Source organism: Bufo gargarizans, chromosome 3 (assembly GCF_014858855.1).
Source record: "Bufo gargarizans isolate SCDJY-AF-19 chromosome 3, ASM1485885v1, whole genome shotgun sequence".
Lineage (NCBI taxonomy): Eukaryota > Metazoa > Chordata > Amphibia > Anura > Bufonidae > Bufo > Bufo gargarizans.
Window position 1 is genome coordinate 312,360,170 of NC_058082.1, and position 16,895 is coordinate 312,377,064.

The window sequence follows — 16,895 nt, forward strand, 5'->3', positions numbered from 1 at the left end:
GGGAGGCTAGCGAAGTACCGGAGGCCGCTGCGGTTGATAAAAAATATCAAAACGGATTTTTTTATCGCCGCAGTGATCAAAAAAAAATTTTTTTTTGTCACTGCGGTGGGGCGGGTGTGGGCGAACGCACGTGTGGGCGACCGATCAGGCCTGATCGGGCAAACACTGCGTTTTGGGTGGAGGGCGAACTAAAGTGACACTAGTACTATTATAGATCTGACCGTGATCAGTTTTGATCACTTCCAGATACTATAAAAGTACAAATGCTGATTAGCGATACGCTAATCAGCGAATAACGGACTGCGGTGCGGTGGGCTGGGCGCTAACTGATCGCTAACTACCTAACCAAGGGGCCTAAACTATACCTAAAACCTAACGGTCAATAACAGTGAAAAAAAAAGTAACAGTTTGCACTGATCACTTTTTTTCTTTTCACTTGTGATTGACAGGGGTGATCAAAGGGGTGATCAAAGGGTTAATTGGGGTTCAGGGGGGTGATCAGGGGCTAAAGTGTGGTGTTGGTGCTACTCACTGTGAAGCCTGCTCCTCTGCTGGATCCAACCGACGAAAAGAACCAGCAGAGGAGCAGGGCAGCCATATAACAGATCATATTTACTAATATGATCTGTTATCTGGCACTTTGATTGGCTTTTTTAAAAATCAGCAACCTGCCAGCCACGATCATTGGCTGGCAGGTTGCTGACGAAATACTCCTGTGCGAAATGCCGGCGCGAACTGCGCATGCGCGCGTCGTCTCGCGAGATGACGCGTATATGCGTGACTGTGCGCAGCGCTGCCACCTCCGGACCGCACATCTGCGTTAGGCGGTCCGGAGGTGGTTAATCAAACTGGTGTATAGCAAAACTGGCTTTGTCCATAGCAATTCCTCAGATTTTTCTTTTCATTTTCCAAAGGAGCTCTGAAAAATGAAAGGTGGAATCTGATTGTAATGGACAGCTCAGGCATTTTTCAGACTAATCGGGATCCTGATCAGTCTGAAAAATGCACTGCAATACCAGATCTGTTTTTCCGGTGTATCTCAGGCAAAACGGATCCGGTATTTATTTATTTCTCCTGATTTTTAAAGGTTTGCGCATGTGCAGACTGGAAGGACGGATCCGGCGTTCAGGCATGTCTTCAGTTTTTTTTCACCTGCGATAAAACCGTAGCTTAGGTTCTAGTCCCTAAGGGGGCTAAAATATATATTTTACAAAAAAAATAAAAAATTTACTTTCAGCAGATTTGTGTAGGATTTTTTTTTTTTCAAAAATTTAAATTCACAGAATATCAGTATAAATTATCGGCCTGAAAGTTCACAAATTATCGGTATCGGCCGATCCCTAGTAACTATGTATTCATGATAAATGCAACTTACAGACATTGAGATGAACCATTTCATATGTATATTTATGACTATTTTTGGGGTTTGTTTTTAATTTTATTTCATGATTTATAACTTGTGTCCATTATTATCAGATCTATTAAATTATCCTATTATTTAGAGACAGAAATAAATAAATAAAGCCTGGCACTTAATCAATTAGTGGCAAAATAATAGTTTAAAATAACAATTTATTAAAAAATCTCCTAGATATATGCAGAAAACCAATTTAAAATCAATGAATAATTACATAAAAGATAAAACAATCGGGATCTCACTAGACCAGGGATCAGCAACCTTCGGCACTCCAGCTGCTGTGAAACTACCACTCAGAGCATGCAAACTTTCTTGGCTGTTCTTGTAACTCCCATGGAAGTGAAAGGAGGATTCTGGGAGTTGCAGTTTCAGAACAGTGCTGGAGGTTGCTGATCCTTGCACTAGACAGTGGGTGTTGCAATCCTAAAACTGTACCTGCTTTTCTAATTTGATACTCTTGAGATTGGCGCTCACCTCCTCACACTTTTTTAGTGCCAACGGTGTGACACTCGGTGTGGGTATCTTCCCCTTGCTGTCCACCTAGTTGCTGATCCTTTTGTCGCTTTCCGGATACCCAAACCAGGAGTTGACCACTTCCAGACTGGGACATTTACCCCCTTCCTGACCAGGCCTAATTTTGCAAATCTGACATGTTTCACTTTGTGGTAATATTTTTAAAACCCTTTTTTTACTTATCCAAGCCATTCTGAGATTTTCTCGTGACACATTGTACTCCATGTTAATGGTAAATTTGAGTACATTTTTTTTTTTTTTTTTTTTTTTTTTTTTTTAAAATGTGAAAAAATTAGCTGTTTTCTAAATTTGAATCTCTGCGTTTCAGACGGATAGTGATTCCTCCTAAAAAATTTAATTCAATTCCCCATATTTCTACTTTATGTTGGCATCAGAGCTGAACCCGGACATACCCCCATTTTCACCCAGGCAGCCCCCCTGACTTGAGCATCGGAGCAGGACAAAGGCATTTCCTAGAGTTCCGGTGACGTACCGGGGCTCTCCATGGGGCTGCCAGGAGGCACTAATGGGCGGGATGTAGCGCTGCCCTAGTCTGTAAAACAGCTAGTGCAGCGCTAAAGCCCGCCCATCAGAGAAGGTGACGTCACCAAACACACTGGCGGGCAGAAGCTTCCGCCCGGCAGTGTGTTATGATAAACAAAAGAGCCCGTGCCCTGCGCCAGGGCAAAGGAGCGCATCGGACCAGGAGATGCTCTGATGCTAGCCTCAGGGGGGCTGCCTGGGTGAAAATATGGGTATGTCCGGGTTCAGGGTACTTTCACATTTCGGTTTTTATTTTCCGGCACGGAGTTCCGTCAAAAGAGCTCAAGCCAGAAAAGAACTGATCAGTTATATCCCCATGCATTCTGAATAGAGAGCATTCCGTTCAGATTGTCTTCAGTTCAGTCTTTTTGACTGATCAGGCAAAAGATTAAACCGCAGCATGCTATGGTTTTATCTCTGGCCCAAAAAAACTGAACACTTGCCTTTTTTCTTTAGGAATGTATTGGTGCAGGATCCGTTTTGCCGGATGTCGCTGGAAAGACGGATCCGGCATTTCAATGCATTTTTAAGACTGATCAGGATCCTGATCAGTCTTGCAAATGCCATCAGTTGGCATACTGCTTGCCGGATCACTCTGCCGCAATTGTGAAAGTAGCCTTAGTAATGGAATTTTATTTTTTTAAGATGTTAGAAGGTTTAGAATTTGAAGTCAACTTTTTTTAAGGACGAGTTCAGTTCTGAAGTCACTTTGTGGAGCTTACACAATAGAACCGACCCATAAATGACCCCATTTTAGAAATAACACCCGTCAAACTATTCAAAACTGGTTTTATAAATGTTGTTAACGCTTTAGATATTTCACAGGAAGGAGGTGAAATGTAAAAAAATGTTTGCAGATTCTTTTTTTTTTTTTTTTTCCTCGAACACATCAAGGGTTAACAACAAACCTCAATATTTATTACTTTGATTCTGCAGTTTGCAGAAAAAAACCATATGTGGTTCTATACTGCTGTTTGGGCACATGACAGGGCACAGAATGCAAGGAGCGCCATATGGTTTTTGGAGGGCAGATTTTGCTGGAATGGTCTTTGGGCACCATGTTGCATTTGAAGAGGCCCTAAAGAAACTCCCAAAAAGCGACCACATTTTGTAAACTGCACCACCCAAGGAATTTTTAAGAGATGTGTAAAGAAAACTTCACTCAACAGCTGTTTCATAGAATTTTTAATACTTAAGTGTGAAAATTTAAAATTTTTTGTTTATAAGAAAATCATGCTTTAGGCCCAAACTTTCTTTTTCACAAAAGATAACAGGATAATATTTCCCCCCCAAATTTGCTACCCACTTTCTCCTGAATACAGTAACACCCCAATTTGTGGTCATAAACTGTTATTTAGGCATACGCCAGTGTTCAGAAGGGAAGGAGCGGCATCTGGATTTTCTAACATGGAATTTTCTGTCATGGTTTTTAAGAGCAATAACTTTTTTTATATTTTTTTGTTAAATGAGCTGAGGGAGGGCTTTATTTTGTGAGAGGCAAGCTGTAGTTTTTATTGGCACCATTTTGGGGTACATTTGGCCTTCTGGTTGCATTTGTATCTCCTTTTTCTGGCTATATTCTTGTGAGAAGGCTTTTTTTTTTATAAAAAAAATTTGCAGGACGGGGTGACGTTTTTATTGCTACCATTTTGGGTTACATACGACTCTTTCATTTAACATGGTTTTTACGGAGGTGAGCTCAGAAAAAAATAAAATCGGTTTTGGCGCAATGTTTATTTTTTTAACAGCGTTCACCTAAAGGGGTAGATCATATAATATTATAGAGCTGGTCTTTGCAGACTCTGTGATACCAAATGTGTGTGTGTGTGTTGGAACACTGTCTGGTCTATGGAAGACCAGACAGCTCCTGCACTCACCCGGCCCCGGCGATCACATGATCACCGGGCCAGGACAGGAAGGGGCAGCTGCCATCTCTGAAAGGACGTTCCAGAAGATCCATTCAGAGATAACCCGACCGCCCAGGACGTTTATAGTCAATGGGCGTTCGGGAAGTGGTTAATAAAGAATCAAGGCTCTCAAGTAATAAAGAATGCCATATACTAACATATAGCATATAATATATACTATTGAGTGTTGTCCGATTTGGTGCGTTGTCCGATTTGGTGGGAGTGCACATAGGCTAGTGCCTTTTCCTATAGTGTGCAAGCATGAGCACCACTGCTGGATTACAGGGTTGTCGTAACCATGGAAACTAGCAGTGTATATAATGTGATGGAAAAATGAATTGAGCCGGCAAAGGAGGCAATATGGGTAATAACAATACATTAAGTGGCTTGTATTAACTTTCTCTACATACTAAATGCTGTTTGCTGAAGTTAGGCAACCCCTTTAAGTCTTTTTGGAAAACCCAGAGTGAATTATTATTATTTATCACATGTTCAGCATTAGGGCTCATGCACATTTTAAATTTTTTATTCATTTTATTTTTACTGGGCTGTATGCGGAACCATTCAAACAACCTGAAATGACTCCGTGTGTATTCCATTTCCGTATGTCTGCATGTCCTTTCTGCAAAAAAATAAAACATGTTCTATTCTTGTCTGTTTTGCGGACAAGGACTGGCATTGTTACAATAGATCCACAAAAAGACGGATCCAACATGGATGAGATGAATTTTTATTTAAAAAGGACAGCACTCCAAAGATATAAAAAACATGAAAAGTTTATTTACCCATGTGGTACAGTGCAGCGACGTTTCGGCTCATCCATAGAGCCTCTTGAGAGAGGCTCTATGGATGAGCCAAAACGTCGCTGCACTGTACCACATGGATAAATAAACTTTTCACGTTTTTTATATCTTTGGAGTGCTGTCCAATTTTCGTTACACATTTTTTGAGTTGCAACGTTTAGCTCATCTCTATGGAGCACTGTTATCACTGCTTGACAAAGGTTCCATAGAGAGGAGCTGAAACGTTGCATTGAGTTTAATTTAAAAAAATCCACTTTTCTTCACTGAAGACTGGAGTGCTGCCTTGTTATCTACGGCCGTATGCATGAGCCTTTATTCACATTGTGCTAAATTGCATTATTTTTCTTACTTGAGAAAATAGTTAATTATGAAACGACATAATAAATGTCACACCGTAAGAGTAACATATAGCAACCTCAGTCTTGGTAATGTACAGACAACAGTACCAGATATGAGTATGTATAATATGGGGATAATTTCTAATAGAATAAAAATGAAAATTACATGTAGAGTAGGACGATGCTCCCTTCTTTCCAGTTTCTTCTGGATTCGCTGTTGAGCTCATCCCTTATGATATATGTGAAATTTGTGGCAAAATCTGCATATGACGCATGAGAATTTTGGTGCAGGCCTTTTGTGAACCTGCTGCAACATCATGTGAACACAGGCTATGTGTTTGACTGCAAGCAGAGGTCTTGAAAAGAGGCATTAAATTAAAGGGAACCTGTCGCCGGTATTTTGTGTGTAGAGCTGAGGACATGGGCTGCTAGATGGCCGCTAGCACATCCGCAATCCCAATAGCTCGGTGTGCTTTTATTGTGTAAAAAAAAAAAAACTGATTTGATCCATATACAAATTAACCTGAGATGAGTCCTGTCCCTGACTCCTCTCACGTACAGGACTCATCTCAGGTTAATTTGCATATGTATCAAATCGTTTTTTTTTACACAATAAAAGCACACAGAGCTATGGGGACTGGGTATTGCGGATGTGCTAGCGGCCATCTAGCAGCCCATGTCCTCAGCTCTATACACAAAATCCTGGTGACAGGTTCCCTTCAAGTATATTAGAAAGCAGCATAATTTGCTATTTAGCAAAGGCTGAAAACTTAAAGTACTAAGCATAAAATATCTGATCGATGTGGGGCTAGTGCAGAGGTAAGAGGGGGCGCCTGGTTCCTCTAGTCGTCTTACATTCTGCCTTGTGTTGCAGGAGATTAGCCGGTCCACAGTGTGTAGCCTTTCATAGCATCTGGACCGCTGTGTTCAGAAGCCTTCTCCCGACTCCCATCTATACTGCTCTTGGCAGTCACTTTACTGCTGGCTGTTTCCATTTGCCAAGGAGATGAGGCATGTCAGCAAGTTTTGTATCACTTTTGGATTAATTGAACTGCATTTCACATGTAGATTATAAATTGCCTCTATCCGGTTATTTCTACAGACCTTTAGATGTTTGGGGACAGTGTAATAGTAATGTGTGTCCTTTTAAAGGGAGTCCGTCACCACATTTGAGCATATTAGGCTGATCAAATAGCGTTATATGTGCCACCGAGAACTTAAAAACTGTACCTTTGTTGTATCTAATGGAGTTTTCTTTCAGCCAAAAATGAACTTTTAAGATTCTGTAAATGCCCCTCTCAAGTGCCCAGGGCGGCGTCTCAATCGTCCGAGCCCCAGGCAGCGCCTCCTCAACGGCTCATAACCCCGCCCTCCGTGTGCCTCTGCCCGCCCGTTTACTCTCCTCCTCTCTCCTTTTCCACTGCGCCCGCTACGAATTTGACCGCGCAGCCGCATTGGAAAAGGAGAGTGGGCGGGCAGAGGCACACGGAGGGCGGGGTTATGAGCCGCTGAGGAGGTGCTGCCTGGGGCTCGGACGATTGAGAGGGCGCATTTACAGAATCTAAAAAGTTCATTTTTGGCTGAAAGAAAACTCCATTAGATACAACAAAGGTACCGTTTTTAAGTTCTCGGTGGCACATATAACGCTATTTGATCAGTCTAATATGCTCAAATGTGGTGACAGACTCCCTTTAATGGATTCAGTTGATTGTTATTACGATAAATATTATTATTATATTTTTTATTTTTTTTGTGCCATGCCCATCGCAAAGGGGTGGTGTATGTATTTCTCCCCATAGCATCATTTTATGGATGCTCTCTTTTGCGCCAGTGGAAGTTTTTCTTTTGTGGTTGCAGGCTATTGTTGGCTCTGCATTTCCGTGGTTATTCTCTGGGTCAGAATGATTACAGTGATCCCAAATTAATATAGTTTGTCTTGTGTTTAATACTGAAAAATAATTGAAACTTTAAAGAAATGTAATTTTCAGCTTTGGGGAAAAGGGGTGATTTTTCTCCACAGTAGCACAACCCCTTTAACATTGACCCTCCACCACACCCTGACCCTGGGTGTGACTTCCACAGATCCCCTAAGAGCCACCTAATGTGTATAATTGGCTGCAACCTGCATAAATGTAGCCTTGTTCATCACAAACATGAACTCACAGGTTACTTTACCTAGTTGCACAGCATATTGCCATTAAGGCTGGGTTCACACATGATATAAAATTACAGTGCCTTGCAAAAGTATTCACCCCCACCCCTTGACTTTTTTTCATATTTTGGTGCCTCACAACCTGGAATTAAAATGGATTGTTGGAGGATCTGCATCATTTTATTATTTACAGAACATGCCCACAACCTTTTGAGGATGTTTGTTTTTTATTGTGAAGCAAACAACAAATGGGACAAAATAACAAAAAAGTCAATGTGCATAACTATTCACCCCCCTGAAGTCAATACTTTTGTAGAGCCACCTTTTGCGGCAATCGCTTTGGATAAATCTATGAGCCTGCCACATCTTACCACTGGAATTTTTGCCCATTCCTTCTTGCAAAACTGCTCCAGCCGCTTCAAGTTGGATGGTTTGCGCTTGTGAACAGCAGTCTTTAAGTCAGACCACAGATTTTCTATTGGATTGAGATCTGGGCTTTGACTAGGCCCCTTAAACCACTCAAGTATTGCTTTAGCAGTGTGTTTGGGTTCATTGTCCTGCTGGAAGGTGAACCTCCGTCCTAGCCTCAAATCACGCACAGAGTGGTACAGGTTTTGCTAAACAATATCCCTGGATTTAGCACCATCCATCTTTCCCTCAACTCTGACCATTTTCCTAGTCCCATACCCATAGAATGATGCTGCCACCACCACCATGTCATTATTTATATATATAATTTTTAAAATCTTTTTTTTAACAAAACAAAATAAATGAAAAATTTGCCAAAAAATCAGAACAAGTAATCCGCAGGTGCTGATCAGGCAGGTACGCACTGAACAGTACTTGGCGGTCACAGCTCGCACGCAGAAAAAGTGGTGCTGGAAAAATGGTAAAAAGAAGGCCCAAAAAAGTGCACAAACCAAATGGAGGGGGGGGGGGGGGGATGGTTTTTGGATCTGGAACAGCTGCAAATTAAAAATAATTGTGCAGCTATTACAGATCTTCTTTTCATCAGGAAAGGGGTTAAATCACTGTGGCGTGCATCACAAGTCCCAGCAAGCCAACAAGCAGCAGAGAGAAGCACAGAACCTCTGCTTGCAGTCACCAGCTAGAATGGCTGCATGCAGGGAAGTTCTGCCTCTTCCTGTGTGGCTATAGCGCTGCCATTGGCTGGAGCGTTGTTCCAGCCAATTGCAGTGCTGGCAGGGGAAGCCAAACACTGGAGTCCCCTGCCTCACCTCGGAGGTGACCGATGCTGATTTGTTTAGCACCTGCCACCTCCTCCTGACCCTCCCCGTTGCCTCTGACAGCTTTCTGCGCTGCGATGTGCTGGTCTCATTGATCCGCCAATCGCAGCTGCAGGGGGCGATGCAACACCATGCTGCCCTTATCCGGCATGGCTGCCTGCCAGTAAAAGCAGGCATGGTGCTGCGACTCCCCCCTTTGATCATTCTCAAGAGCCCCGCGGACCTTGCGCTGTATATGTACGGTGCTGGGCGTTATGGGGTTAAACCCTGTTGCGATAACGTTTTGTTGAAAGTGGCATTTCTACGCCACGCTCTCCACTTTCTAAAAAGGGGATGGGGCCAACAGAGCTTTTTGGCGTAAATGAAGGCTGACCTCTACCACGGCTAGGAGCTGCCATAGATTACAGTTTAGGTGCATGGACTGCAGAGGATGTGACTAATTTATGACTGGCCCTACGTGTCGCCATCAATTAGGTTCATCCTCCAGCAGTGCAGGGGATATAAAGACTGGCACCGTGAATTCCAATATATAACATCACCTGTTTCTGACTTGTCTCTTTACCGAAGGAGTCTTGTAATGTAGCCTTGTGAGGCTCTAGATTATCCGATAATTCTGTGCTCATCTAGAAGCAATTTTTCTTCTCTATGGAGGTTGTGTATGTCAGACATCTATTACATCCCATTCATAAGAAAATCAGTAAACCTCCTGTTTCCCTCATATTTGCCTTTCAAATCAGGCAATAGGCTGAAAATCTCCTGTTCCAGCATGTATAAGAAAATGTATGCGGTGGATGTATCACCTTTTCCTACTTCTCAGATTTCTGCCGAATAGTATTCAAAATGAGGTGCTTTATCCTCATCCTCTTCAAAGGAGACTCTACTACTACTACTACTACTACTACTACTACTACTACTTTTGTGTGCCGTTACTCTCTGTGTACAAGGGGCAGAAATTGCTCTACATAAGGAATGAAGAGAACTACTACTGGCATATCAATTTCTGTAATACAACTTAAAGGGTTTCTCCGGGAATTAAAGGGGTTGGCCACCATAAGTATAAAAAAACAAATAAAAACATGCGCTCAGAGCGTTTCTTAAGGTGTCCAGGTGCGTCAAACTGCAAGAGAGCAGCTATAAAGTTTTAACAAGATGGTATTACACACCTCAAAGACTTCATCGCATGTTTCCTGAGTGTAGCCCTATGTGCTGGAGATGCAACCTAGAAATAGGTACGCAAAATTTGCCTTTTAGGGGAAACCCCCCCCCGGTCTGTTTCTTCTTACATTATTGTGTTTAGGGGCAGTCCATTTAGATCTCTAGAGGATATTCATATGTCTGTTATATTAAGATGGGCAGATGCGTTTTATTTGAAGGTATCATTTGGAAGAAACTAAACATGTTAATCTTTTGCAATTACAACCATACGTATATAATGTATGCTCAGGTTGTGTATACCTCCAAAAGGTTGAAACAATGCTGACCTCTATGTTCTTTATTTCTTGTTGGAAAACAATAATAAAAACAATTTTAAAACAAAAAAACAAACAAAGTGCCCCAGACAATAACTAAAGCCAACAGGTATTTCTATCGTGACAGATATACTGTGTATATAACATGTTTCTACTGCATTCAGTGTAGCATGCTCACATTGATGAGAGGCTGTGTGGGCGGAACAGCTGCAAAGTGAAAGTAAAAATCCCAGCAAGCATCTTAAGAGGAGCAGTCACATGACATCTCTGCCTACTTGTGATGCCATAGTGACAACAGCACCTCAGGTGTCATCTCATCAGTCCTTTAGTCAAATAACTACATAGAGAAATCAACATAATGATGGCAATCCTACATTCCCAGCATTGAATTAAAGGTTACTGCATATCTATATATCTATCTATATCTACTGTAGTGAAAGGTGTGTATATCTCACCCAGATACCTTAGCTGGATGATTTCTGAAACCACTGCAGCTTTCTTGAATTCAGTTAGGCTCCATTCACACATCCGCAATTCCATTCCGCGGACGGAATTGTGGACCCATCCATTTCTATGGGGCCGCACGATGTGCGGCCCCGATCCGGAATTGCGGACCCGGGTCAGAGTCCACAATTCCGATCCTGAAAAAAAATAGAACATGTCCTATTCTTGTCCGCAATAGCGGACAAGAATAGACATATTCTCTTAGTGCCGGCAATGTGCGGTCCGCAAAATGCCGCTGTCCGTGTTTTGTGGATCTGCAAAACACACACCGATGTGTGAATGGACCCTTAAGTGTAGTTTGCTGAGACAGGTTTGTTTAGATTCTGTTCTGGGTTTCTGTTGTTTTAAAGAGACCCAGGGCTAATGTCTGTGATTGACCATCATGCCGATCACAGCCAGATGCCATGGTCTTTTGTAACCACAGCATCTGAGGTGGCTTTCCCCGAGTTTGCTCCAATGCACAGGTACCAGCCGAGTGCAGGCAGTTTGCAGATATGGACCCATTCACTTCAATGGGTCTGCGATCCGCAAGATATGTTCCGCACCACAAAAAGATAGAACACGTTCTATTTTTTTGCTGTGCTGAAGCACGGAGAGAAATCCTTTTGGAAGCACTTTGTACTGCTTCTGTGGGCTTCTAATCCCTGCCTCCGCTCCATCCCACTCTGTATCTTGCAGATTGCAGACTCATTCAAGTCAATGGGATGTTTGCTGTCCGCAATGCAGGAACAGGGCACACACACTCTCACACTTGTGTGCATGAGCCCTTAGACTGCAAATGCTAATTCACAGCAGTCTATAGGAGAAGGAATCTAAAGATCGCATGTTCAGATCCCCTAGGAGGGCATTTAAATAAGAAGGGCTTTTTAAAATATTAAAATTAAAATCATCAATTAAGTTCTCTTAAAATATGTATCCCATAGGGTGGACTGTATAACTGGGAAAAAAACTATTTTTTTTTCCCCATTAGTTATGGCTCTGGGAAGGCCAAAAGTAAAAATTGGAAAATGGCCCTGTCCTGAAGGGGTTAAAGGGGTTGTCCTTCCATATATATTCATGATCTATCAACAAGATAGATCATCAATATCTGATCGGCAGGGGTCCGTCTCGCGGCACCCTGCCTATCAGCTGTGTGAAGAGGAGGCGCAGCTTCCTGGTCATTACACTACACTATGCGTTGTCTCCTCTGGAGCAGAGATGTAGTATAGATACAAGCACTGGCTTCATTCACCTGAATGAAGTGAGTACTTTTATTACACTGCACTTGCGAGACGATGAGCAGTGTAATCAAGAGGAAGCAGCACTCGCATGGAGCACTGCCCCCTCTTTCATCCAGCTGATTGGCAGGGATGCCAGTTGTCAGGCCCCCACCGATCAGATACTGATGACCTATCCTGAGAATGTCATCAATAGATCTAGACAGTCCCTTTAAACATATAAGAAAAGAAAAAAGATACATTTATATTAAAGAGTTGGTAACATCTAGGTTCTGCCCACTCTTCGTTAGCCCCACCCACCCCAAGATCTATCAAATGCCTACTGTATGCAGGGCCTTAGGAGGGTTTATGGCAGGGAACTTCAGGGAAGTGCTTCTCCGCTAGCTGCTCATCTCTTATAGACTCCGAAGTAATCACTGACAGGAGCAGACTGTGCATGCTCTGCTCTTACAGGTGTGGTACAGCCATGTATGGTACAGGACTTTCTAGCTTTGTTAGAAAGGTACTGCTATGTACCACATGGCTTTCTTTTACATTACTCATGGCATAACCCCTTTAAAGGGGGTCGTCCACAAAGTCTTTAGTACCTATTCAAAGAATGCTTTGAACCATGGGACACCCCACACCAACTCTGACAATGGAGTGTCCCCTAAGCTCCCTCTCTGGTGCTGTAGTGCACATGTTGTTCCACTGCTCCATTCAGAGGAGGGACCTGGGTCTGCATCTTCAAGATTGCTAGAGATAGTTGATAAATATATCAGAATTACTGTTCACGGGATAACTGATAGGTGATTTGGTTCCCATAATGCTCTGTAAGGTATGGGGAGATGCAGACTGGCTTGGGCTATCATTTTCATGTCATCACCTATTTCCCCCTTCTGATTGTGCCCCCACCATACTTTGTAATCTTGGTGCATGCCCCATCAGCCCTCCCTATGTTACGTGTCTAGAGGTTTTTTTCCTGTTAAATTCAGACCCTGAAGGGGTCAAGGGTGGAATTGAGAGCATCTTGCGATGGATCCTTACAATCCATATCTCGGAGAACCTCATTTCGATATAGTTGTATGTTCTCCCACTAATACGGTCACCTTTGTTACCTCTGTATACAAAGTGCCAGACTGGGTGTTAATCTTTTATAATGTAAGTTTTATTACCACTTGTTTTATAGTCGGCACGCATTAAAAGATTACCTAAGTCGGTCATGCTGAGCTGTGCATAATCCCCCAAAAAAGTCTTTGCAGTAAACTATTTTCAGATTTACATTTGATCTTTACAGCTTTTAATTCATACATGTGTGCAGGAATCAGTATTGAAGGATTTAGTATTTCCACGTAACCCTGTTAAACCTTCATTTCTTACAGCAATGCTTGTTTCCTGCTGCTGGTTTTCTGTGTACCGTAATTGGTACCTCTATGTACTAAAAATCCTATGTATCTGAGAATGCACCTGGAAATTTGCGCCTGGTGCACACTGGCTCTGGGTCTGTTTTCTGTCATATTAAAAGAATAATCTGTTTCTTGTCCTTTCAGTACCTTTCTGTATCTGAAGTTCCTCGTTGTCTGGGCCCTTGTGTTGCTGGCGGACTTTGTACTGGAGTTTAGATTTGAATACCTGTGGCCTTTTTGGCTGTTCATCAGAAGTGTATACGACTCCTTCAGATACCAAGGCTTGGTATGTATGTTAAGCTGTTTAAACTTTTTAATGTATCAGGTTTAAAGGATCATTAAACCAAGAAATGAAAGCTAAAAGTTAACAGTGCAAGACAGGGGAGGGGCATTTGTCATACAACCAGACACATGATGGTGATTAGGTGAAGGAGGGGCATGGCTGAGCTCCTGGGGCACAGAGAAAATGTCTTTATATATTTTTCAGTACAGAGAGACTGAGAGAGAATAGGGAAGCAATATGCAGGCTGCATGTGGCCCCTATGCACCCCTAAATGAGCACAAACATAGAAACTGCACTAAAAATTAAAATAATCAGCAGTCATGTGCACCATGGCCAACAGGATGTTGATATCAGTACACCAGGGAGATGAAGAGTCAGCCGTGGAGTATTGGAGACCAAACCTAGTGGCAGGGACCAGATATGTATGATCATCAGCCACTCTGTGGTCTGATATTATGCTGGATAACCCATTTAAAGGAGGAAATCTAGGAATATTTAATTTTTTTAGTGCAGATTCTGTTTAGTGCTCCTTTGGGGGTGCACAGTGTGTGGAATACGGGCTACATACAGCCTGCACTGCCGTTCTGTGCAGCCCTCAACCACCTAGATACCAAAATGCTTATCTGTATATGGCAATAATCTACCGGACAAATACCGCTGCATGCAGCAGTTTTAGTCTGGCGGATTCTCTGCTAATTTGCCAGGTTGCGGACAGATCTTCGCCGGTCCCCATTATAGTTAATGGGGCCAGCGGGCCTTCAGGCAGGTTGAGGTTGTGCTGGACAGAGAGAGTTCCAGTAGGCTACTCCCTGCTGGAGCTCTCAGGCGCTAGTGTAAGGCCTCTTTCACACGGGCGTCACGGATTTGGGCTGGATAAGATGCAGGTGCGTTGCGGGAAAATGCGCGATTGCAAAATCTTTTTAAGGCCTTTTTTGGTACCCAGACCCAAACCCGGACTTCACAGAAGTTCGGGTTATGGTTAGGTGTTGTGTAGATTTTATTATTTTCCCTTATAACATGGTTATAAGGGGAAAATAATAGCATTCTTAATACAGAATGCTAAGTAAAATAGTGATGGAGGGATTAAAAAAATTAAAAATTAAACTCCCCTTAATCCACTTGTTCGCGCAGCCCGGCTTGTCTTCGGTCTTCTTCTTTGAGGAAAAGGACCTGTGGTGACGTCACTGCGCTCATCACGTGGTCCGTCACATGACCATGTTTTTTTTTTTTTTTTTTTTTAACCCCTCCATCACTAGTTTTACTAAGCATTCTGTATTAAGAATGCTATTTTCCCTTTATAACCATGTTATAAGGGAAAATAATGATCAGGTCCCCATCCAGATCGTCTCTTAGTAACCATGCGTGAAAATCACACCGCATCCGCACTTGCTTGCGGATGCTTGTGATTTTCACGCAGCCCCATTCACTTCTATGGAGCATGCTGCGATTTTCACGCAACGCACAAGTGATGTGTGAAAATAACCACTCATGTGCACAGCCCCATACAAATGAATGGATCCGGATTCAGTGCGGGTGCAATGCGTTCACCTCGACCATTGCACTCGCGTGGAAATCTCGCCCGTGTGAAAGAGGCCTAAGAATAGCCTTACATGACCCACCTTTGCTTGAGATTCAGCTCATGGACTGATGTCCTGAAATCTTTTAGAATTTGCTGGAATAGTTCAGAATTCCTTGTTCAATCAATGATGGCAAGCTGTTTGGGACTAAATGTAGCAAAACAGGCCCAAACCATGATACTACCACTACTGTTTAGGTTTTTATGCTTCAATCCAATATTTTTATTTCTCCATACATAATACTTCTCATTTAAATCAAAAAGTTCTGTTTTGATGTCATCACTCCACAAGCCATTGATCCAGTAGTCTTCTGGCTTGTCCTGGTGATCTTTAGAAAACTACAGATGAGAGCAGCAGTGTCCCCCTGATGGACTCCTGAACATTAGCTAATGTATGAAAGGCCTTTAGTTGCTTAGAGCTTTCCTTGGGTTCCTTTGTGACCTGGACTATAACGCACCTTGCTTTTGGCATGATCTTTGTTGGTCAACCACTTCTGGGGAGGGTACCAATGGTCTTGAATCACTCTTTAGTTACCTTTTCAGCTTGAAGAGCATCAGCCATTCTTCTTTTGAGGTCCTCAAATTTTTGTTCGTGCCATGATACACTTCCATAAACATGTGTCGTGAAGATCAGACTTTGATAGATCCCTGTTCTTCAATAAAAACAGGTCACCCCCTCACCCCTGATTTAGTTTGTTGAACAACTTGGGGTATGCTACTGTAAAAGTCCCCATTGTCTATTCCGTCACAAATGCATTATTGACATTGGGCAGTTTATGGACTGTTCAGCTTGGCTCAAACTTGGTGTCCATCTCCCTTCATCCCAACGGTGTGCAGTCTGGACTGTATTCCTTTCATTGGTGTTATGGTCCTCGTTTTGTGGCTCCAGTGTGAGTAGTGTGCACATAAAATAGCACTATACTTTCTAACATCATTAACATCTCTTCACTGATCCTAAGGGGCCCAGTTCAAACCGTTAACCCTGGGTTCACACCTGAGCGTTTTACAGCGCGTTCAAACGCGCTGTAAAACGCTTAAGACATGAAAACCAATGCTTCCCTATGGGAAGGGTTCACACCTGGGCGTTTTACAGCCCGACGCTGTAAAACGCCCGACGCTCAAACAAATACTTGAGCTTCTTTGGGGCGTTTTGACGCGCGTTTGTGGCCATAGGACACTGCAGTCAATGACACAAACACGCGTCAAACGCGCGTTTACTATATAAAAAAACGCGCGTAAAACGCGCGTTTGAGGAACGCTTAGGTGTGAACCCAGGGTAAAGGAAGTCAAAGACATTCTGTGTTTCCTTGACACCTAAAGTGTGTCAGGTCTTATGTATCTATTAGTAGGGTGTGTGAGGCCAATAAAGGCAAACCATGTGTTTAGATGGGTTGTGCACTAACATTTTGACCATATAGTGAGTTTTCATCATGGATTTGTACTTTGTTACAATGCCTCCACATTTTCTTGTGTTTTACACAAATATGATGGTTATTGCTACTTTATCAGGCCTTCCAGTATTTTTGACAGCATTAGATACC

At 42.7% G+C, this 16,895-nt stretch overlaps 1 protein-coding gene across 1 annotated transcript in view; it reads left to right on the forward strand.

Moving 5' to 3' along the window:
• Positions 1-16,895, forward strand: part of MACO1 (macoilin 1) — a 75,670-nt gene that overhangs the window by 18,326 nt on the left and 40,449 nt on the right. The window contains exon 2 of the mRNA XM_044287026.1: positions 13,640-13,781. Within this exon, the coding sequence (XP_044142961.1) occupies positions 13,640-13,781 (142 nt within the window). The remainder of the gene's footprint in view (positions 1-13,639; positions 13,782-16,895) is intronic.